Consider the following 23,827-nt stretch of genomic DNA (forward strand, 5'->3'; position numbering starts at 1 on the left):
CTATCAAGGATTCCTACATAGGGCCAACTAATCCACACCGACCCTCTGAAGAGTATCCCACCCAGACCCATTCCCCTACCCTATTACACTGCATTTCCCCTGACTAATGCAAATCCTGAACACTACGTACAATTTAGTATGGCCATTTAACCTAACCTGTACATCTTTGGACTGTGGAATGAAACCGGAGGACCCAGGGGAAACCCACACAGACACGGGGAGAATGTGCCAACTTCACACAGACAGTCGCCCGAGGCTGGAATCAAACGGGGGTCCCTGGTGCTGTGAGGCAGTGGTGCCGCCATCATATGTCCTCTCATTCTCCCTCATGTTCTCAATGCCTTCATTATGCTCTCCATGTATACTCCATACCCACCTACCCAGTATCCACAATGAGCAAACCTCAGGATATCTTTGAAATGAACATTAAGAAATCAACTTCTATCAATTTATTTTAATTCAGGTCAAAACACTCTCCTTCAAAAAGAGATCAAATCTCCACAACTGATCAAATAGTTGACAAACAAATAATGACCAAAATTAAGACAATTAATCGCTTGGTGACATTTTAAAATTGTCAGGCACATGCCGACACAGCACTCTGCTGGGATAAGTGTTTCTTGGACTTTTGAAATTCAGCCAAGCATTCATAATGATCAATTGTCATAATAAAGACAATGAAACCTATTGAAATTGTAAAAGCATATCACTTTTTTTTAAAAAAGGTACACCAGCTTGTCTGTCAATTAAATAGTCTAGCAGAAATCTTTTTCTCAAACTGATCTGTTTCTATTTTAGCCAGCATCTGCAGTCATTGTTTTTACCTATTTTAACAAAGCAGTCAAATCACTGAAGATCATTACATTAGTGATCCCAATGACTGTAGCAAAAGCATCTTTCCTTTCAGTACAGCACCTAACCACTGAAATGAAAACAAATTATTTTATTTGCCTCATATTTTAAAGTCTGTCAATGAACGAATTCCAAGACCAGAACTAAGGTTTCCATGTCCTCTAAAAGGTAACTAACCATGTCTGCTTACTTAAAGAGATCATCTCCCTCAAAATTGGGGTGAGACATTGAGGAGGTTTTAAACTGCCCACATCTATAATGCAAAGATGGAAGTGCTGTACAGCAGCATGTGAACTACGCCTGTCCTTACTTTATGCCTGTAAAAATTGCCAGAAAATGAGATGGAGGTATGAATCCAGGAATTGAGCCCTGACTGTCATTTTTTTTAGATTAGATTACTTACAGTGTGGAAACAGGCCTTTTGGCCCAACAAGTCCACACCGACCCACTGAAGCACAACCAACCCAGACCCATTCTCCTACATTTACCCCTTCACTTAACACTACAGGCAATTTAACATGGCCAATTCACCTGGCCTGCACATTTTTGGACTGTGGGAGGAAACTGGAGGAAACCCACGCAGACACAGGGAGAATGTGCAAACTTTACACAGTCAGTTGCCTGAGGCGGGAATTGAACCCAGGTCTCTGGCGCTATGAGGCAGCAGTGCTCACCACTGTGCTACCCACTATATTTTGTTTCTGCTCATCCCTATGCAGTGAAAACTAGGCCAGAATGTAAAGCAGAGAAACAGGCCCAATTAGCTGATTAGTGCTGTCAAATGGGATGAGATTAGGTTAGGATATCTGGTCAGCATGGATGAGTTGGACCGAAGGGTCTGTTTCCATGCTGTACATCTCTATGACTCTACTTACTTGTGCCAATGTCTATGTTATACATACATCCTGCCAAATATTCAACTCATTGAGGAACAAGAAGTCTGGTCCACCTCAGAACACAGAGAAGATTATAATTGCTAGGAACAAACTAGTTTCAGTCAAATTCTCATTTGTCCTCAAAGGCAAAGGCTTAGAGCTGTTGTTTCAGATTGAAGGCAATAATATTCAGGACATTGAAGAATAAGTTACTTCATATAAAGGATTAAAATTGAACCCTACACAGAAGCATAGAATTGTTACAGCACAGAATAAGTCCATTCAACCTGTTGTCTGTATGTCTCATATCTGAATCAGCTATTTACCTAAAGCCACACTCCTGCGTTTTCGCCTTAGCCTGCATGTTCTTCCTTTTAGATAATAATCAATTTCCTTTTCAATACCGCTCCTGAACTGGCAGTGCATTCCAGATCCTAACCACTCTGTGTGAAATTGTTTTATCTCTTGCCGTCCTTTTCCTGTCCTTCCACCAATTGGAAAACTTCTAGAAGTATTTTCTTCAGAGCCCTCCATTAAATGCCTCCATTAAATTTCCTTTGGGATGCAAAGGGATTTAGGTGTCTTTGGGCATGGATTGCAAGAGGTTACTATGCAAGTACAGCAAGTAATTAGGAAAGGTCATAGAATGAGATAGTGCTAGAAAAGCTAAAAAGTCTTAAAATTGATAAATCTCCTGGCCCCGATGGGATACATCCTAGAGTTCTGAGGGAGGTGGCCGAGGAAATAGCGGAGGCATTGGTTGAGATCTTTCAAGAGTCACTGGAGTCACGGAAAGTCCCGGATGATTGGAAGATCGCGGATGTAACCCCATTGTTCAAGAAAGGATCAAGACAAAAGATGGAAAATTATAGGCCAATTAGCCTAACCTCGGTTGTTGGTAAAATTCTAGAATCCATCATTAAGGAGGAGGTTTCTAAATTCTTAGAAGAGCAGAGTCTGATTAGAACAAGTCAACACGGATTTACTAAGGGCAGGACATGCCTGACAAACCTGTTGGTATTCTTTGAAGAGGTGACAAGCAGGTTAGACCAGGGAAACCCAGTGGATGTGGTCTATCTAGACTTCCAAAAGGCCTTTGATAAGGTGCCACACGGGAGGCTGCTGAGCAAGGTGAGGGCCCATGGTGTTCGAGGTGAGCTACTGGGATGGATTGGGGATTGGCTGTCTGACAGAAGGCAGAGAGTTGGGATTAAAAGTTCTTTTTCAGAATGGCAGCTGGTGACGAGCGGTGTCCCGCAGGGTTCGATGCTGGGGCCACAGCTGTTCGCATTATATATTAATGATCTGGATGAAGGGACTGGGGGCATTCTAGCGAAGTTTGCCGATGATACGAAGATAGGTGGACAGGCACGTAGTACTGAGGAAGTGGGGAGGCTGCAGAAGGATCTAGACAGTTTGGGAGAGTGGTCCAGGAAATGGCTAATGGAATTCAACATGAACAAATGCAAGGTCTTGCACTTTGGCAAAAAGAATAAAAGCACAGACTACTTTCTAAACGGTGAGAAAATTCGTAAAGCCAAAGTACAAAGGGATCTGGGAGTGCTAGTCGAGGATTCTCTAAAGGTCAACATGCAGGTTGAGTCTGTGATTAAGAAAGCGAATGCGATGTTGTCACTTATCTCAAGAGGGTTGGAATATAAAAACACCATTGTGCTACTGAGACTTTATAAAGCTCTGGTTAGGCCCCATTTGGAGTACTGTGTCCAGTTTTGGTCCCCACACCTCAGGAAGGACATACTGGCACTGGAACGTGTCCAGCGGAGATTCACACTGATGATCCCTGGAATGGTAGGCCTAACATATGAGGAATGGCTGAGGATTTTGGGATTGTATTCATTAGAGTTTAGAAGATTAAGGGGAGACTTAATAGAGACGTACAAGATAATACATGGCTTGGAAAGGGTGGATGCTAGGAAATTGTTTCCGTTAGGTGAGGAGACTAGGACCCGTGGACACAGCCTTAAAATTAGAGGGGGTAAATTCAGAACAGAAATGCGGAGACATTTCTTCAGCCAGAGTGTGGTGGGCCTGTGGAATTCATTGCCGCAGAGTGCAGTGGAGGCCGGGACGCTAAATGTCTTCAAGGCAGATATTGATAGATTCTTGTTGTCTCGGGGAATTAAGGGCTACGGGGAGAATGCGGGTATGTGGTGTTGAAGTGCCCAGCAGCCATGATTGAATAGCGGAGTGGACTCGATGGTCCGAATGGCTTTACTTCCACTCATATGTCTTATGGTCTAATGCTATCATTTATTATGAGGCAAATTGGAAACAAAAGTAGGGAGGTTCTGCTCCACTTATACAGCGCATTGGTGATAAAACATCAAGTGTAGTGTGTGTGGAATTGTTCACCTTATTTAATGAAGGATGTAAATGCATTGGAAGCAGTTCAGAGAAGGTACGCTGGGCTAATATGTGGAATGGATGATGAGGAACGGTAGGCCAGGCTAGGCCTGTATCCACTGGATTTTAGAAGAAACAAAAATGACTTGATTGCAACATGTATGTTATTGAGGGGTTTAACAGAGTAGAGGTAGAAAGAACAAACTAGAATTAGGGATTACGTTTTATAAAATTAAGACTAAGAATCTTTTCTTACAGAGTCATGAGACTTTGGAACTCTCTTCCTCAAAAGGGAGTGGAAACAGAGTCCATGAATATATTTAAGCCTGTGGTAGACAGAGTCTTGATAAGCAAGGGGGGGTGATGAAAGGTCATCAGGGGAGTATGCAGAAGTGTGGATTCATCAGATCAGCCATGATCTTATTGAATCGTGAAACCGGTTTGAATTCCTAATTCCATGTCTGTATGCACTGAGAACAACCTAGCTTTCAATGCCAGCAAAACCATGGAACTCATTATTGACTTTTGGCAGGATGTTACTCATGCTCACTACACATTAACAGCACGGAGGTGGAACAAGTGGAGAGTGTCAAGCTCCTGAGAGTGGTCATCAACAACAAGCTTTCGTGGTTTCTTCATGTGGACGCACTGGTTACAAAGACCCAACAATGTTTCTTCCTAAGGCAGCTGAGAAAATTTGGCATGACGACGAATACCCTTGCCAGCTTTTATAGGTTCACCATTGAGAGCATTCTGTCTGGGTGTATTACTACCTGGTATGGCAACTACACCATTCAAGATCAGAGATGGTTACAGGGAGTGGTGAACTCGGCCTGGACAATCACAAAGGCCAACGTCCCGTCTATAGAATATAGAATCTATCTACCAGTCCCATTGTCAAGGAAAGGCCGCCAGCATTCTCAAAGATCCATCCCACCCTGGCAATGTTTTTCTACAACCTCTACCATCGGGGAGAAGGTACAGAAGCCTGGACACACGCACCAGTCGGTTTCAAAACAGTTTCTACCCAACTGGTGTTAGAATACTGAATGGACGCACAGACACTTCGCATTCACATGTACCTGTGTTTTTGTTTCTTGCCGCTGTTTACCTATTATTTACTTATCTATGCTATTTAACTACGAGATCTGCCTGTATTGCTTGCAAGACAAATCTTTTCACTGTGCCTCGGTACACGTGACAATAAATGCAATTCAATTCAATTCAACCAACACTTTTCCAAGGAAAACTATTCAGACCTATCCATGCAACTGAATGTCTCATTCCTGGAACTTTCTCAATCTTCTCTGACTCTCACATCCTCAATTTGTACAACTTGAGATGCCATTGCTATCCAAGGCATTTGACTCTTAAACTTACAAAAATGAACAGGTAGTATTCATTACTTACCATCTTCATCCGTCTGGATCACAAGCTCATCACTTTCCTTTCTTCCTTCTGAGTTCATTAGGACCAGTTTCACACTTACATTGGTGTAAGGTGGTAGACTGCGCAGGGTATATTGTGGTTGAATGTGTCCTGTGTCCTGGCAGACTTCTTCACCCACATGCTCTTGACCTCCCACTGCATACCGGTATTGAGCAGTAAGGTTAAAGCTGTGGCAACGGGTCACATTGTAACCGAAAGGCTCCCAGCGGATTGTGATTTGTTTGGACTTGATCTTTACAACTTCTATATTCCTCGGCCCATGCATGGGATCTGTTGAAACAAAAGAAAATATCTGTCACTGATTCAGATTATCTATCCAGGGGAATGATTTCCTCAATAAATCTGTGCTAAGGAACGTTTTGTGATTCTGTTCAACAGAGAGCAAGAGGACAATATCCCACCTCTTTCTGAAGAAAGAACTAATCTTCTAAACCATACAACTGTACACAAATTGCCACCATTTTAACATTCATAGACCAATGTTATTTGATAAATAATCACCGTGCCTCTTAAGCTACACTTTATAAGGAGACAGTCGGTTGTCTCAGTGGTGAGCACAGATGCTTTACAGTGCCTGGAATCTGGTTGAATTCCACCCTTGGATAATTGTCTGTGCGGAGTTTTTACATTGTCCCTATGTTTGCATGGGTTTTATCCCACTATCCAAGATGTGCAGGCTAGGTAGATTAGCCATCAAAAACACAGGGATGGTGTGGGTCTGGTTGGGATGCTCTTGAGAGAGTTGATGTGAACCTGATGGGCCAAATGGCATGTTTTCATACTGTAGGGATTCTATGATTATAGTATGTGTAGTGAAGTGAGGACTTGAGGAAAATACCATGCTTCATTCCTGCCAGTAGTTTGCTTGACAATGCTATTGATTTATTCTCATTCTTGATTGGATATAAGGTTTCAGGTTCAATCACTGGTGTGTGCTGACTTTAGTGAGCTGAAACAAAGCAGCAGTATGCACCACACACATGGTTTTACGGTGCTTCTGCTTAAGAAGGAAGCTATCATCCATCATTTCTGATCCATATCAAATTACGCCTGTTGGACCCATGTATGTGGGAAGTTGGAAATAGATCTTCCATGGTTGAGATGCTGCCATAATTGACTGTTCTCCCAACACTTACTATTAAGCTTCACACATAAATAATGGCCATGTCTAATGCAATGGTGGGATGACAACTGGCACTTTTAGAACTGAATCTCAGGAAGTGGATAAAACTATTAATTATTGGGGAGACCTTGTAAGTGTATTAAATTGTAGTCTCAGCAAACAAGCTTAAATATAACATTTTGAATTTATTATTTTAAAAAAACATCTCTAGACAGGGCAATTTTAAATGGTAACTTGCTCACCCTTCTATGTTTTCACTCAGATTTACACAGGTGGTGAAGTGTAAGCTTGGTCTTTATTGAGAGCTTGTCAGACCAACAAATATGTACCCCACTGGCCCGCTAACATGACCAATGCCGCAACAAGAAAGCAAGATCACATCACTTGACCAGATGTGACTCAATCTGGCTGCTTTTCCCCACCTGTTGCAATACATAAGTCAGCACCAACTCACTCAAGGCTAAAACAATACATTCACTTGGAGCACTGAAGTTGTCATTGTGAGGATGTTTGATCAATGATGACAAATAATTAGGTTAGAGCAAACAACATGTCATCATTTGTGGTTCTGGGGTATGGAGAGGTAAGCCTTATTGAACCTTGTGTGAACTTCAATCCAGTGGACGCCATTTAACAATCAATTTTATTTCTGTCAAAAGCTAACATCCTGGTTAAATAATGCCTTCTACACTTGCTGAGCAAGAAAGATCAGGATTGGATAATAACAGAGTATTACCTTATTTTATGTTTTTATACTTCAGATTTATTGTTTGTTTATTCATATGGTAGATGACATTCATTTTAAAACCACAAATCTATTCATACAAGAACAAAGGATAAGTCTAAAAAAGGGTCTGAGTTAATATAGTCATATTTCTTTCAATTGCATTAACCAAGGGGAAATCAAATGCAAGTAGGAATGAATTTAAACATCTTAACCTTGCCTTATTTTGAGATAGTTAGCTGTCAGGTGACCAAAACATTTCTTTGCTGTGACAATGACAGACAGTAATCATTCACAATGGATCATGCATCAAAAGGAGAATATATCAACTAAACGGTCTTGATCAATGCCCAGTCTTACTCAAGCATGTACTAGGCTTTTGTACAAATGTATTTTGCATTTTCATTGACCCGGCTGACAAAATGTATCTGCAGGGAAATGAAAAAAAAGCTGTAAATTAATTCAAAGGAACATGGCCAGAAGTCAATTACTGAAGTGTTTTAGATTATGCTCATTTGCTGGGATAAAGATAATTACATTTAGACAGTGAACCAAATCAGTGAGGTATTAGTCATGAAAATAAGGATTGCAGTTATCTTAGTTGAGTTGTTCTTTTGAGCACTTTGTCGGGTTTAATGCTCCATACGATCATCTGCCAAAGAAGAACAAGTCAATATGGATTTAGTAAGGGGAGGTCGTGCCTGACAAACCCGTTACAATTCTTTGAAGAGGTGACAAGTAGGTTAGACCAGGGAAACCCAGTGGATGTGGTCTATCTAGACTTCCAAAAGGCCTTTGATAAGGTGCCACACGAGAGGCTGCTGAGTAAGGTGAGGGCCCATGGTGTTCGAGGTGAGCTACTGGCATAGATTGAGGATTGGCTGTCTGACAGAAGGCAGAGAGTTGGGATAAAAGGTTCTTTTTCAGAATGGCAGCCGGCGTCCCACAGGGTTCAGTGTTGGGGCCGCAGCTGCTCACGTCATATATTAATGATCTGGATGAAGGGACTGGGGGCATTCTAGCGAAGTTTGCCAATGATAGGAAGTTAGATTAGATTAGATTATTTACAGTGTGGAAACAGGCCCTTCGGCCCAAGTGGACAGGCAGGTAGTACTGAGGAAGTGGGGAGGCTGCAGAAAGATCTAGACAGCTTGGGAGAGTGGTCCAGGAAATGGCTGATGAAATTCAACGTGAGCAAATGTGAGGTCTTGCACTTTGGAAAAAAGAATACAAGCATGGACTACTTTCTAAACGGTGAGAAAATTCATAAAGCCAAAGTACAAAGGGATCTAGGAGTGCTAGTCAAGGATTCTCTAAAGGTAAATATGCAGGTTGAATCCGTGATTAAGAAAGCGAATGCAATGTTGTCATTTATCTCAAGAGGGTTGGAATATAAAAACACCATTGTGCTACTGAGACTTTATAAAGCTCTGGTTAGGCCCCATTTGGAGAACTGTGTCCAGTTTTGGGCCCCACACCTCAGGAGGGACATACTGACACTGGAGCGTGTCCAGCAGAGATTCACACGGATGATCCCTGGAATGGTAGGTCTAACATATGAGGAATTGCTGAGGATCCTGGAATTGTATTCATTGGAGTTTAGAAGGTTAAGGGGAGATCTAATAGAAACTTACAAGATAATACCCTTGGAAAGGGTGGATGCTAAGAAATTGTTTCTGTTAGGCGAGGAGACTAGGACACGTGGGCACAGCCTGAGAATTAGAGGGGGTAAGTTCAGAACAGAAATGTGGAGACATTTCTTCAGCCAGAGAGTGGTGAGCCTGTGGAATTCTTTGCCACGGAGTGCAGTGGAGGCCGGGACGCTAAATGGCTTCAAGGCCGAGATTGATAAATTCTTGATGTCACAAGGAATTAAGGGCAATGGGGAGAATGCTGGTAAATGGAGTTGAAATGCCCATCAGCCAAGCTTAAATGGCGGAGTGGACTTGATGGGCCGAATGGCCTTACTTCCACTCCTATGTCTTATGGTCTTATGGTCTAAGAATAAATCATAGCCTTGCAACGAGTATAACTTTGTGTTTGTGAGACAAAGGGAGCTGTCCTGGACTATCATCATGAAGCAAAGGTATTGTGCTTTTTTATTTCACAATCCAAAGGAAAGACATTTACTTCATATCGAGAAAGTTTTCAGGACTGTTTGTATAATTAGTGACAGTCGTGTAAGAAATATCACTTGATTTATATCAGACACTCGTTAAAATATAAATCACCTCTATCCAAATAATTATTCTGCTGAAGAAATATAATTTGAGAGTTAGTTCCTTTTGGATTTTTACCACTGTTTTTTTAAAATCAATTTTAATTGATGTATACAAATTTTATGCTTGCTAAAAATAGTCGGATTGAACCAGTAAACAGTCTTGCATTGGCAGCACGCAACTCAAGAGGCATTTGCTGCTGTGCATCTCAATGTTTAACTCTGAGTTACATTTGAATATTTCATATTTATTGATGGAGGGAACAAAACATGGGCAGATGCTAACCACTCAAGAATTGAGATACCATCCAAGACCAACTGCCCACTTGATAGATATCTCCTTTACCATGGTAAAGATTTACCAACGATGCACAGTGGCAGCCGACAAAGCAACTAACCTTCTTCAATAGCATCTTGCAAACCTGTTCCATCCTCTGGTAGAACATGGGCAACGGATACTTGGGAACAATACCTCTGTCGAATTCTTCTTCAAGTCACATACTACCCTGACTTGTAACTATATTCCAATTCCTTTGTTGCACTGGTACCAGAAGGCACAACACCACCTTCTGAAGGGTAATTAAGAATGGGCAATAAATGTTGTCTTTGTTCGAGATGACCACAGTCCATGAACAAATATCCAACAGATGCTCCAGCAGTACTACATTGTCCATTTAATACCCTCTCCCCATCAATAGTCTTCTGATCACTGAAGTCATGATTTGGAGATGCCGGTGTTGGACTGGGGTGTACAAAGTTAAAAATCACACAACACTAAATTATAATTCAACGGGTTTATTTAGAAGCACACTAGCTTTCGGAGCGACGCTCCTTCATCAGGTGATTGTGGAGGGCTCGATCGTAACACAGAATTTATAGCAAAAATTTGCAGTGTGATGTAACTGAAATTATACATTGAAAAATTGATTGTCTGTTAAACCTTTCATCTGTTAGATTAAAGTGAAACTATCACTGTATTTTAACAGATGAAAGGCTTAACAGACAATCAATTTTTCAATGTATAATTTCAGTTATATCACACTGCAAATTTTTGCTCTCAATTCTGTGTTACAATCGAGCCCTCCACAATCACCTGATGAAGGAGCGTCGCTCCAAAAACTAGTGTGCTTCCAATTAAACCTGTTGGGACTATAATCTGGTGTTGTGTGAATTTTAACCCTGATCACTGAAGGCAGTGTCAATGCCTCTGAGGAGAAAATAATAATGAGCATCTGGAACGTATCAAAGACAGGTCAAAATGAAATGAATTGGTATCTTCAAAAAAGATGAAATATGTCGGTGACCCAGTGAAGTTTCCATGACTAGGAAATGGGTTAACAAGTTTAGTGCTGGCATGTTTTTCACTGGGTTCAAACACCAGAGATCATCATAAATTAAGAATAAGGAGGGAAGTCGATGGATTTATTTCCACCCATACAAGAAGCAGTGTTATAGAGACTTTGACAGAACATGGAAAACAAATGGGGTCAAGAAGCGTTCGGTGTTCTGGAGACAGAAGGGAATTAGGAAAATATGTGTCGTTTACAAGAATGCTGGGTATAGCATCCCTAAACTTATGTTTTTAATTGCTTGCTGGAGCTCAGGTTGAACATTAATTAGTCAGAGTAATATTTCCTTACCTTCATGTTTACCTGCATTTCCTGCACTGTTATATTTAGAAAGGAGGCATGACTCTCTAGAATACTTGAGAAATAGTGGTGTGTTAAAATGAATAAACAAGCTCATTTATTCACCTTGACATAGCACAAACTTAATTATAATGTGTAGTATCCAATACCTGTGACTGTCCAATTGCCTGGAGCAATGGGAAGCAATGACAAGATGACTAACCTTTTCTCATCCTTCGTCTGCCTTAAATAATCAGCCGCAGCATTTTGAAACACAGAAAGAAAAGCAAAGCAAATTGCTTTCCTGGGTTGACAGCAGCAGAGGAGATCTGCCATAAAGCACAGCAACTGCATTTCCTTCCTGATACTCATCACAGTCAGGCGTTTCAGCAAAGGGACTGGATCAGATTTTCAACCAGTGTTCGTTTTTGCTCTCCTGGGTCAAAAGTAGCACAGCCAGAGGCAGGTCAGACACATGCTTCTGCACATCCCCAGAAAACTGTGGCTAGCCATCCAGCTGTTTGATTTTTCTGAGTGATGTTGTAAATTTGGTGCCAATTAGCAGGCAGCTTCAGGTTATGGCCTCAGGCTTTTTAGGACCTTGGCCGGCCCTTCTCAAACTCAACTCACATAACGGTGTCCTAGTTGTTTCAGGGAGACTCGAGGGCAGGCTCCAGAGGCACAAATGAAAGGGGCAAATCAGAACACAGGCCTCAGCTGTCTTTTGACATCCCATCTGATACCTGTCAGGCATGTTCACCACGCAGTGCATGGCAAGATGACAAACCCAACAGACGGACTAACAAGTCTGTCATTCTGGTGATCAAATCGGAGACTGTTCCAGCTGGGTTGGAGGTGTTTGATGGTTAAAATAAAATTCCAATTTGTCAGCACGGCATGACACCAATCCCATTTGTAAGCATATAGCAATCCCATATAACCTCATCACAGTTCTATTCATTGTGTAGTTTGTAAAAGGCAGTGCCGAGTCCACACAGCAAGCCCACTTTGTGCAATAAGTTCCATTCTGAATGCCAGTTGAGATGAAACAGCAGTCTCCAAGCTGCCAAACGGAGAATAAATAAAAGGTAGACAGTGCCCCAGGTTTTACTTTAGGAGCTACAGAATGTAAACATAAAGATATATCTACCCAACAGTGTGGTGCTGTGATGACACAATAAGCATAGTACACAAAGAAGCTGACTATAAAATAATGATGGATACGTTCATTCCCTGAAATAAAGAATTTCTCAGACTTCTTTGAAGAGAAAGACACAAACCAGACCAAACTTTTGCGAATAAGGATGGAAGGAAGGGTGGTTGAACTTGAATAACTCTGATCTATATTCAGGGAAAATATATGGTTCGATCTGATATTCGGCCATGCAATGAGCGATTACCCTGCATCTGGTCCCATTGACACAGGCAGCATGTAAACTTAAAACTGGCTGCATTTCTATTGTCAAAATCACCATCAACATGATGACCAGCTACAAGTGCATCTAGGAGAAGGTGAAGACTGCAGATGCTGGAGATCGGAGTCAAGAGTTGGGAAAGCACAGTAGGTCAAGCAGCTCCGAGGAGCAGGAGAATCGACATTTCAGGCATAAGTCCTTTATCAGGAATCAGGAAGGGCTTATGTTTGAAACGTTGATTCTCCTGCTCCTCGGATGCTGCCTGACCTGCTGTGCTTTCTCAGCAACACACTCTTGACTAGATGTGCAGTTAGCCTGAATGCCCAGCTTAACAAAGGCTAAATATTGCAGATGCTGGCAATCTGAAAGAAAGGATGCTGTAGAAACTCAGCAGGTCTGACGTGCTGCACCAAGGAGGTGGTGATGGCCTAGTACCAACATCAGTGCACTGTTAATCCGGAGACCCAGGGAATGTTCAGGGCAACCAGGTTCAAATCCTGCCACGGCTGATGGTGGCATTTGAATTCAATTTTTAAAAATCTGGAATTAAGAGTCTAATGATGACCATGAATCCATCATCAATTGTCAGGAAAATCCCATCTGGCTCACTAGTGCACTTTAGGAAAGGAATCTGCCATCCTTACCTGGTCTGGCCTCTATGTTACTTCAGATTCACAGCAATATGGGTGATTCTTAACCACCCTCTGGGGCAATTAGGGATGGGTAATAAATGCTGGCCAGAGACCCCCTCATCCCATGAATGAACAACAAAAAGGTATGACTCTTCTTCATTGTTTCTCTTAAAGACAGCTTACCTCTCTTAAAAGAGAGATTCGCTCATGCGACCGCAGCTGGCAGGACAGGCTCAAGACCTTTGTGACAGATGGAAGAATGGTTTCACAGCAGCAGGCTGGAGGGAGATTCCCAGATTCTTGAGTGTGTCATTCAAGGCTTTAGTCACTTTCTTCACTTGCACACCACTTTAAATCTATGCTGCTTTGTTCTTTTTAAATTATTAACAGTGGGTACAGTTTCTCGTTATCTACACTGCTCAGCCACTCATGATTTTCAAAACATCTACCATATCTCCTCTCAGCCTTCTTCTCTCCAAGGAGAACAATCCCAACTTCTTCAATTGATCCTCACAACTGAAGGTGAGCATTCCTGGAACCATCCTTGTAAATCACATCTGCATCGTCTCCAATGCATTACAGCCTTGGCTCAAACATGGACAAAAGAACTGAATTCCAGATGTGATGTGAGAGTGACAGCCCTGGACATCAAGGCTGTATTTGGTAAAAACAATGGCTGCAGATGCTGGAAACCAGAGTCTAGATTAGAGTGGTGCTGGAAAAGCACAGCAGTTAGGTATTCCTGATGAAGGACTTTTGCCCGAAACATCGATTTTACTGCTCCTCGGATGCTGCCTGAACTGCTGTGCTTTTCCAGCACCACTCAGATCAAGGCTGTATTTGACTGACTGTCAAAAATTAGAATCAATGGGAACCAGGGGAAAGCTCTCTGCTAGTTAGAGTCTTAGCTAGCACAAAAGAAGGTGGCGGTTGTTGCTGGAGGTCAATCATTGCAGGACTCTCTATAGGAGATCCTCATAGTAATGTTCTAGGTCCAAATATCTTCAGCTGCTTCATCAATGACCTCTCCTCTATCATAAAGTCAGAAGTGGGGATGTTTGTGATGAATGCATAACTTTCATATATTCAAGCAGTTTATGCCAAAATGCAGCAAGACTTGGACAATATTCAGGCTTGGGCTAAAAAATGGCAAGAAATGCACATGCCACACAAATACTAGGTAAAGACTTTCACCATCAAGAGACAATCTAACCGTCACCCCTTGACAATGGATGGCATTGCCATTACTAAATCCCTCGTTATCAACATTCTGGGAGTTACAACTGACCAGAAACTGAACTGAAGTAGCCATATAAATACTGTGGCTACAAGAGCAAATCAGAGGCTAGGAATTCTGCTTTGAGTAATTCAACGTCCATCTTCTCAATATCAGTCCACCATCTACCAAGTACAAGTCAGGAGTGTGATGGAATATTCTCCATTTGCCTGGATGATTGCAGCTCCAATAACACTCAAAGCATGATACCATACAGACTAAAGGCAGTTCCTTTGAATAGCAAGACAGTCACAATATCCACCCCCTACACCAATGTTCAGTAGCAGCGAGGTGTACCACCTACAAGATGCGCTACAGAAATTCAGCAAGGCTTCTTAGATAACACTTTCTAACATGATGATTAGTAACATCTAGAAGCAGCAGAATACACTTCACCTCCAAATGACTCACCATCCTGACTTGGAAATATATTGCTATTCCTTCCGTATTGCTGGGTCAAAATAGAGTCATAGTTTTTACATAATGGAAAGAGGCCTTTCAGCCCATCACATCCACGCCTGGAACATATGGTCCAGAACAGATAATGGCAGTGGACACCAGTGGACCAGATGGGTTTTAGAACAATTCAATGGTTCCATGCTCACAATTGTTGACAGTGGGTTTTACTCTAGATTTTTCTTCTGTTCACTCTAATAACATTCCACAACAAGAAATCTGTGGGATTTGAACTCCTATCCCTTGACCATCAGTCTTGCTTTCTGAACTATTCATCCAGCAACATTAATACTGAGTAATGGTACTCACTTACAGATAATGCAGTGACTGGTTACTACCCATTGAGATTTTATTTCAAAGTGAGCTCTCGTCCAGCTTTTCCTTCAGAATAAATTCTCCCACTTAACTTATTATTATCGGTAAATTTGGAGACATTGTTAAGGTCAGCACTTTATCGATTTCCCACTTTGCAGAATCCCTCCAGTACTCAGAGATCATTCCATAATTACAATAATCCTTCCCCAAATTTAGTTCCTCTCTCTACTCCAGAGCTAGGGTATTTCTCAACTGGTCCCTGGAATATGTTAGTCATTCAGTTCCCTTATATACCATGTCTACGATGTGCTCATGGTGAGTTCCCCATGGACAGCCAAAAATTCAGTCAATGGGTTAAACTGCAAAGAATGATAGTGCAGAAACAAGCCATTTGGCCCAACAGATTTATGCTGGTCTTTGTCTCCATTAGACTTCTTGTCACCTTGGAACTGACCTGTCTATATCTTTCCTGCTCCAATGTAAAATATTTCCCCAAGTTGTTGGCAGTATAAAAGCAGAGCAATCAAAGCACATAGTCCTGCTTGATTTAGATCCCTACTTACACAATAGGGTGGCACAGTGGCTCAGTGGTTAGCACTGCTGCCTCGATGTGACTGTCTGTGTGACAGTCTGGGTTTCCTCCCACAGTCCAAAGATGTGCAGGTTAGGTGAATTGGCCATGCTAAATTAGGTGCATTGGCCATGCTAAATTGCCCATAGTGTTCAGTAATGCACAGGTTAGGTGCATTAGTGAGGGGAAAGGTAGAGCCTAAGGTAATGGAATGGGTCTGGGTGGGATACTCTTTGGAGGGTCGCTGTGGACTTGTTGGGCCAAATGGCCTGTAGGGGTTCTATGATTCTATGATAAAGCACTAAAACAAGAAACAAGACATGAGGACCAGCTGTTCTATGCAAGTACTCATGCTCCACGGGTATCTCTCCCCTTCGTTTTTTATCTAAACCTATCATCACAACATTCCATTCCTTTATCCTTCAATTATTTGTTTAGTTTCCCTTTAAAATCTATCTATGTTATTCACTTCAGCCAATTCTCTTGAGTTCCACGTTATCAAAACTCTTTGGGTAGAGAAGTTTCTTCTGAACTCCCAAATGGATTCTCTGGTGACTTTCTCGTATTGACGACTCTTCTCCATTGTCTCTCCATATTCTTTCTATAAAAACCTTTCATAAATAGTTCAGTTCTGGTCACTGCATTATAGAAAGGATGTGGAAGCTTTGGAATGGGCTCAGAGGCGATTTACTCGAATGTTGCCAGGTATGGAGGGAAGGTCTTCTGAGGAAAGGCTGAGGGAATTGAAGCTGTTTTCATTAGAGAGAAGAAGGCTGAGAGGTGACTTAATTGAGACATATGAGATAATCAGAAGGTTAGATAGGGTGGACAGTGAGAGCATTTTTCCTCAGCTGGTGATGGCTAGCACAAGGGGACATAGCTTTAAACGGAGGAGTGATAGATTTAGGACAGATGTCAGAGGTAGTTTCTTTACTCAGAGAGTAGTAGGGGCGTGGAATGCACTGCCTGTAACAGTGGTAGACTCGCCAACTTTAACGGCATTTAAATGGTCATTGGATAAATATATGGATGAAAATAGAATAGTGTGATAGATGGGCTTCAGATTGGTTCCACAAGTCAGTGTAACATCGAGGGCCAAAGGGCCTGTTCTGCGCTGTAATGTTCCATGTTCTATGTTCTATGTTCTAAATTTAAAGACATCTGTTAGATCATTTTCACAAGAGGAAAGAAATCCAATCCATCCATGATACATACAGCTGTGCATTACTGAAATCACTTCTGAGCTCTCCAGAATATTAAAGCCTATTTTATCATCATAAAACAGGGACCAATCATCAGAAAGTAGTTGCCTGTTAACCAAAGGCATCCCTTTATTGCACCCTGGAGATAGTTCAATAAAGAAATATCATCAACATAATGGTGGCCCACTGCCAACACTGGGAGATTACAGGAGCATCATGACATTGTAATTTGCACTCAAATAGTTAGCAACAACAGCACTAGATAACTAATATGGAGATAATTTTACAACATTAAGCTTACCCTAATGTAGTGCATTTTTATTACTGCACTACATCAATGTTCAGATATTACTGCCCTCAACCAGTACAGCCTCCAGCATGGTCGTCTCAAGTACATGTTGGCTAATGGCTTGTTAATTGCTCTGTTTGCATCAATTAGAGAATCAATTTGGTCTTTCCCCAACATTGCATGTACAGTATTTAAATTGTTCTCACGCAGCAATAAGAACATGATTGGCATGTTTCACAAAAATGCCTCAAATTCGGGAGAAAATATTAAAAACATTTCAGCTGCTTAGAGATAATTTGGGCATCACACCTCAGCTGAAACTAAAATGGATTTGGAGAGTCACTTTTGATGTTTTGCAAGCCTTCCTTTTTGCATCAGTAATGGAGTGGTAGCAGCTGAAGGAAGCTCAAACACACTGGGGCTGCCTTTCTTGGTGGTGTCAGTACAATGACCAATAGCTGGCATTCACTGCATCTGTTATTATGATGAACAGAAACAGGGGAGGTAATACATAATCAACTACTTGAATGTACTTTGAAGTGATGGCTTATAATGAATATTTCCTGCCAAGTATTTTGCATAACTACCCACTAGGTACAGTCACAGTTAAGATTGGATAATTGTGTCATTAGTCTACCTCATGATATGATGGTGTGGTGCGCCTCTATCACAGACTAACAATTGCATTCTTACTATGTGACTGACAGCTCAGATCATATCTTGTCAAGTAATTTAAAACCAATTCCATATTAAGTGTGTCCAACACAGAGTCTTAGAATAAAAAATAGCAAAAGAATTGTGGATGCTGGAAATTAGTAACAAAACCAAATCAGAAATTGCTGGACAAATTCTGCAGGTCTGGCAGCATTGGTGAGAGAAAGCAGAGGTAATATTTTAGGTTGAGTAACCCTTCTTCAGATCAGAGTTTTTGAAGGGTGAAAATGGGTTAAAAATTTGAGCAAAAATATATTTTTGAAATCAATGTTTACTATTACTTTCATGACCTTCTGTATTATGATAGTTAGGCGGCATAATCTGAGTGGTTTAACCTTCCAATGGCTCAGGCCTTGTCCTGTCAAAACCAACTTCAAATTCAAGTCTGTGTTATGTTGGTCAATCACAACCAGAAACCTTGGCTAAAGGGAGAATCGATCTAGATACTGTCTCTGGTTGTTATTGAACCACAAGATGGTACAGCACAAAATCAGGCCATTTAGCCCATATGGTCTGCAACAGTTCTTTAGAAGGGCTAACCAGTGTCATTCCGTGCTGTTTCCCTATATACAATCAATCTTTATTTTAGTATTTCTCAAATTTCCTTATGAAAAATACTGTTGAAATGTTTTCATGCCACTTTATCAGGTAGGCCGGAGGCTGGAAGAACACAGCAAACCAGGCAGCATCAGGAGGTGGAGAAGTCGATGTTTCAGGTTTAACGCTTCTTCAGGACTGGGGCTGGGTGTGGAGGGAGCTGCAGATAAAGTGAGTGGCAGGGCAGGGTGGTAAAGTGGGGACAGGTGAAGACAGGTAGAGGGTATAACCTGGTTGGTCAGTTGGAGGAATGAATCCAGTTGATGGCAGGAAGCAATGGAAGGGAGGGGAAGGGGCTAGGAAGGGAGTCGGGGGATGGGGAGGGAGATTGTTTGAAAGTGGAGAACTCAATGTTGAGTCTTCCGGGCTGTAGGGCAGAACACAGCAGGCCAGGCAGTATCAGGAGGTGGAGAAGTCAACGCTTTGGGTGTAACCCTGCTTCAGGACTGCCCTGTCTATTTTGGCCTGACTTTTGCCCGAAACGTCGATTCTCCTGCTCCTCGGATGCTGCCTGACCTGCTGTGCTTTTCTCGCACCACACTCTCGACTCTGATTCACTCCAGCATCTGCAGCCCTCCCTTTCTCCCTGTCTATTTTGGATTCCAGCATCTGCAGTTATTTTTTGTCTCTAACTATATCAGGCAGTCCATTTCAAATTCTATCTAGTTATCAGAAAAAAATAAATTTTCCTTATTTGGTCTATCACTTTAAATCCATAATCTCTGGTTAGCAACCCTTCAGGGTTTAATCTATTTAATCTCTCTAAACTTTTCATGATTTGGACAGGTATCAAAACTGCTCTTAAGCTTCTCTGCTCTATGAGGAAGAAGCCTTTTTTTTGTGCCTATCTCTGCAACTCGAATCCTTCAACCTTGCAATCAGTTAGAAAATCTCTTCTGAAGCATCTCTAGGTGGTTCACGTTCTCCTGAAAGTGTGCTGCCCAGAATTGAACTCAATACTTTATCTGGGCCCAACAGCATTTTACACATGTTTATCAGAACTTCCTGGCTTTTATATTGCATTGCAATATCTTCTGTTGAAATTAACAAATGTGCGAATGTTAAATGAGCACATGATCAAAGTCAATTGCATCGCACTCCATTCCAAATCAAAAGGACCTGGTCGTGGAGAACTTGAGTCAGGGGTCAGAGAGAAACTGAAATTTGTGGGATCCTATTATGCAGGTCAGTAATAATTACAGACAGGAAGGGACGTGAGGAAACTGAGGAACACCGGCTGCTGGAAGCAAAAAGAAATAAGTCATTTTCAATACCAGGCTATGTCTATGATCTTTGTAACTTCATTATTGAGAATGTTTTTAAAAAGTGCTTTGAAAAAGCAACTGCATAATCAAACCAACCGTCCAGCCATTATTTATCTTCATTTAATTTCAGAGAAAGGAAATTTTAGAAACACAGAGGAAGGGACAAAAACACTACGATCAAAGTGACTTTGTGCAGTTAACTTCGACCAGAATTGAACATTGCACCACAGTTAAACGTACAGAGGTTTCATTTTTTAATCAGACATTCTCACCTCTAAAAGGATTGACCTCTGCAATAAAGTCTTAATTTCACAGTGTTTTTATGATTCCTTAAGAATTATTTTGTATGGAAGAGGAGTTATTTTTCTCAAGGTTTGTGAATAACATTACACTCTTACTGACAGAATTAGCTGAAGAAGATTGCATCAAAAAATTTGTTCAGATACAACTGGTCAGCATATGAATGCTAACTGGTTTAAATATCTATTTACAATTTTCTGATAAATGAAGCAGCTTTGAATGCCTGACATTAAAGACCCACGTAAAAAGTTCAGGGTTATGCAAAGTGTCAATTGTTGGAGTAGAAAGGTACAAGCCCCAATAATAATTCTGCTTCTTAAACAGCACACAGCTGCCAGCATCAGCCCATTTTCCCATTTCTACAGCATTGTTACAAACACAATTCTTTGCCAGTTTACTTCCTAGCTTTGCAGGAATGTCTAATAAGAAGATAATTGCCATCCAACTGCTCTCTGCATTCGCCTTCCCTCCTGGTTTAAAAAAACCAAAACTCCTGCAACTAACTAGTATTGCTAAGCGATGTGGGACAGCTCCTGCAGGTCTTATCACCACGAAGAGTACAAGAGTTCTATCAGGAATATAACATCAGCTAAGCCCAGAAAGGCTGAGCCCTGGTATAGCTGATGCTCACCATTTGGCATTCACTCGATAGTTCCTACAGCTCTGTAAATGGTTTCTTCGATATCAATCCCAACCCCGCTTCAACAGTAAGATGTTATCAGTGACAGCAATGAGGCAAGAGAGCTTTCAGCCTAGCTTCTAGCCCCTGGCTTGTTTCACTCCACATTTAATCAGTACAGTTATAGATTTGAGCTTTGGGTTTTTTTTCTCTAGAAGAAAATTAAAAAGGACATGAACTAAAATGAGTGATTGGATCAATTTTCATTTCAGGTCCAGTTCACAGCACATTCTAGTGGAACTTTACACTGTAAGTTTCATTACAAAAATCAGTGCTGTTTTGGAAGTTCAATTTGAAGGAGCCCTGTAACAATTGGTTTGATTTCAAAGTACCATGGGCAACAGTTAAAAGCAGATTGAATAATTTCTAAGATTTCTGGAAGAATACATTCAAATTTCATTTAATTTGATCTTTGTAAAATGAATCATTGAATCCCTACAGTGTGGAAAAAGGTCATTCAGCCCAACAGACCCTCCAAAGACCTATTTCCATCTGAGTAATTCTGTTTTTCCCATGGCTAATCCACTGTACCTACACATCTCTGAATGCTATGGGGCAAAGTTAGAAATCACACAACACCAGGTTATAGTCCAACAGGTTTATTTGGAAGCACTAGCTTTCATAGCACTGTTCCTTCATCAGGTGGTTGGAAGCTAGTGCTTCCAAATAAACCAGTTGGATTATAACCTGGTGTTGTGTGATTTCTAACTTTGTCCACCCCAGTCCAACACTGGCTCTTCAACACTATGGGCAATTTAGCCTGGCCAATCCACTTAACCTGCACATCTTTGGACTGTAGGAGGAAACTGGAGCACCCGGAGGAAACCTACGTAGACATGGAAAGATAGTTGGCTGAGGGTGGAATCGAACCCTGGCACTGTCAGGCAGCAGTGCTAACCATTGAGCCACAGTGCCGCATCATTACCACAGAGAAAAGCACAGATTTTTGCGACAACAGAAAGCCTTTCTGACATGGCGGGAATTATGGAAGGGATGAAAAACCTGAAGTCCCGATCCTGAACACAGCAATTCTCATCTTTGTGGGGAGCGAGAGGTAGGACACGTTACATAAGTGCACATTTTAACAGAGCAGCTGACCTTTTATAAAGGTCAAATTTTCCTGCCTCTGTGCACCTGACCCAAGAGCTAAAATCCAGGCCTACTTTTTTTTTGGCATCAGAGAAGTCAATTAGCAGGGACGAGGAGGAATGTATATGAAGGCTGGTTAATTTTCGTATTTTTTCCATACCAGTTAACATCACTGGCTAAGCAAGCATTTATTACCCATCCCTAACTGCCCTGGAGAAAGAGATACTGAGCTGCCTTCTTGAAACATTTCAGTTCAGCTGGGGAGGGAGCTTCAGGACTTTGACCCATCAGCAGTGAGGAGTGTTGATATAGTCCCAAGAGAGGAGTCTACACAGCTTATAGGGGACACTGGAGGTGACAGTGTTGCCATGCTTCTGCTGGCCAAGACGGAAGATGAGGCGTTATTCCTTCTGTCGTCAGGTAGTTTGGATTTGGGGGTGGAGGAGGCCCAGGACTTGCATGTCCTTTTGGGGAGTGCGAGGAGGAGTTGAAGTGGTTGGCCATAGGGCTGTGGGCTTGTTTGGTGCGTGTGTCCCAGAAATGTTCCTTGAAATGCTCCACAAGCTGGTGTCCTGTCTCCCCGAAGGAGAGGAGATCACATCGAGAGCAATGGACACCGTTGATGAGATGGGTGGGTGTGCAGGAAAATCTCTGCCAGATGTGAAAGGAGGGGGGCCTTGGGTGGAGGTGAGGGGGGAGGTGTGGGTGCAGGTTTGACACCTCTTGTGGCAATTGGCGGATCTGGTCCTTACTCTCAACAACTTCTCCTTTGAATCCGCTCACTTCCTTCAGACGAAAGGAGTAGACATAGGCTCCAGCTATGCTTGCCTCACTAACACCTTCTACCCTGATCTTAGGTTCACTTGGACTTTCTCAGACACCTCCCTCCCCTTCCTGGACGTCTCCATCTCCATCTCTGGTGATTAACTCAACACGGCCATCTATTTCAAATCCACTGACTCCCACAGCTACCTGGACTCCCACCCGTCCCAACCCCTGTCCAGTAAAAACGTGATCTCTTATTCCCAAATCCTCTACCTCCACTTTATGTGCTCCCAGGAGGAGCAATTCCACTCCAGGTCATCCCAGATGGCCTCCCATTTCAAGGACCAGACATGATCAACAATGCCCTCAGTGCATCTCCTTCACTTCCCACACATCCGCCCTTGAATTCCACCCCTCTAACCACAACAAGGATAGAACCCCCCTGCTCCTCACCTTTCACCCTACCAACCTCTGGATACACAGCATCATAGAGATGTACAGCATGCAAACGACCCTTCGGTCCAACCCGTCCATGCCGACCAGATATCCCAACCCAATCTAGTCCCACCTGCCAGCACCCGGCCCATATCTCTCCAAAACCTTCCTATTCATATACCCATCCAAATGCCTCTTAAATGTTGCAATTGTACCAGCCTCCACCACATCCTCTGGCAGCTCATTCCATACACGTACCACCGTCTGTGTGAAAAAGTTGCCCCTTAGGTCTCTTTTATATCTTTCCCCTCTCACCCTAAACCTATGCCCTCTAGTTCTGGACTCTCTGATCCCAGGGAAAAGACTTTGTCTATTTACCCTATCCATGCCCCTCATAATTTTGTAAACCTCTATAAGGTCACCCCCAGACTTCGACGCTCCAGGGAAAACAGCCCCAGCCTGTTCAGCCTCTCCCAGTAGCTCAAATCCTCCAACCCTGGCAACATCCTTGTAAATCTTTGCTGAACCCTTTCAAGTTTCACAACATCTTTCCGAAAGGAAGGAGACCAGACTGCATACGATATTCCAACAGTG

At 42.1% G+C, this 23,827-nt stretch overlaps 1 protein-coding gene across 7 annotated transcripts in view; it reads right to left on the bottom strand.

Moving 5' to 3' along the window:
- The window catches only part of LOC140476930 (receptor-type tyrosine-protein phosphatase mu-like), an 887,393-nt gene that overhangs the window by 365,199 nt on the left and 498,367 nt on the right, over positions 1-23,827 (bottom strand). For all 7 annotated transcript variants that reach the window (XM_072569881.1, XM_072569880.1, XM_072569879.1 and 4 more), the window contains exon 8: positions 5,502-5,810. In XM_072569881.1, the coding sequence (XP_072425982.1) occupies positions 5,502-5,810 (309 nt within the window). The remainder of the gene's footprint in view (positions 1-5,501; positions 5,811-23,827) is intronic.

Source organism: Chiloscyllium punctatum, chromosome 5 (assembly GCF_047496795.1).
Source record: "Chiloscyllium punctatum isolate Juve2018m chromosome 5, sChiPun1.3, whole genome shotgun sequence".
In the NCBI taxonomy this organism is placed as follows: domain Eukaryota; kingdom Metazoa; phylum Chordata; class Chondrichthyes; order Orectolobiformes; family Hemiscylliidae; genus Chiloscyllium; species Chiloscyllium punctatum.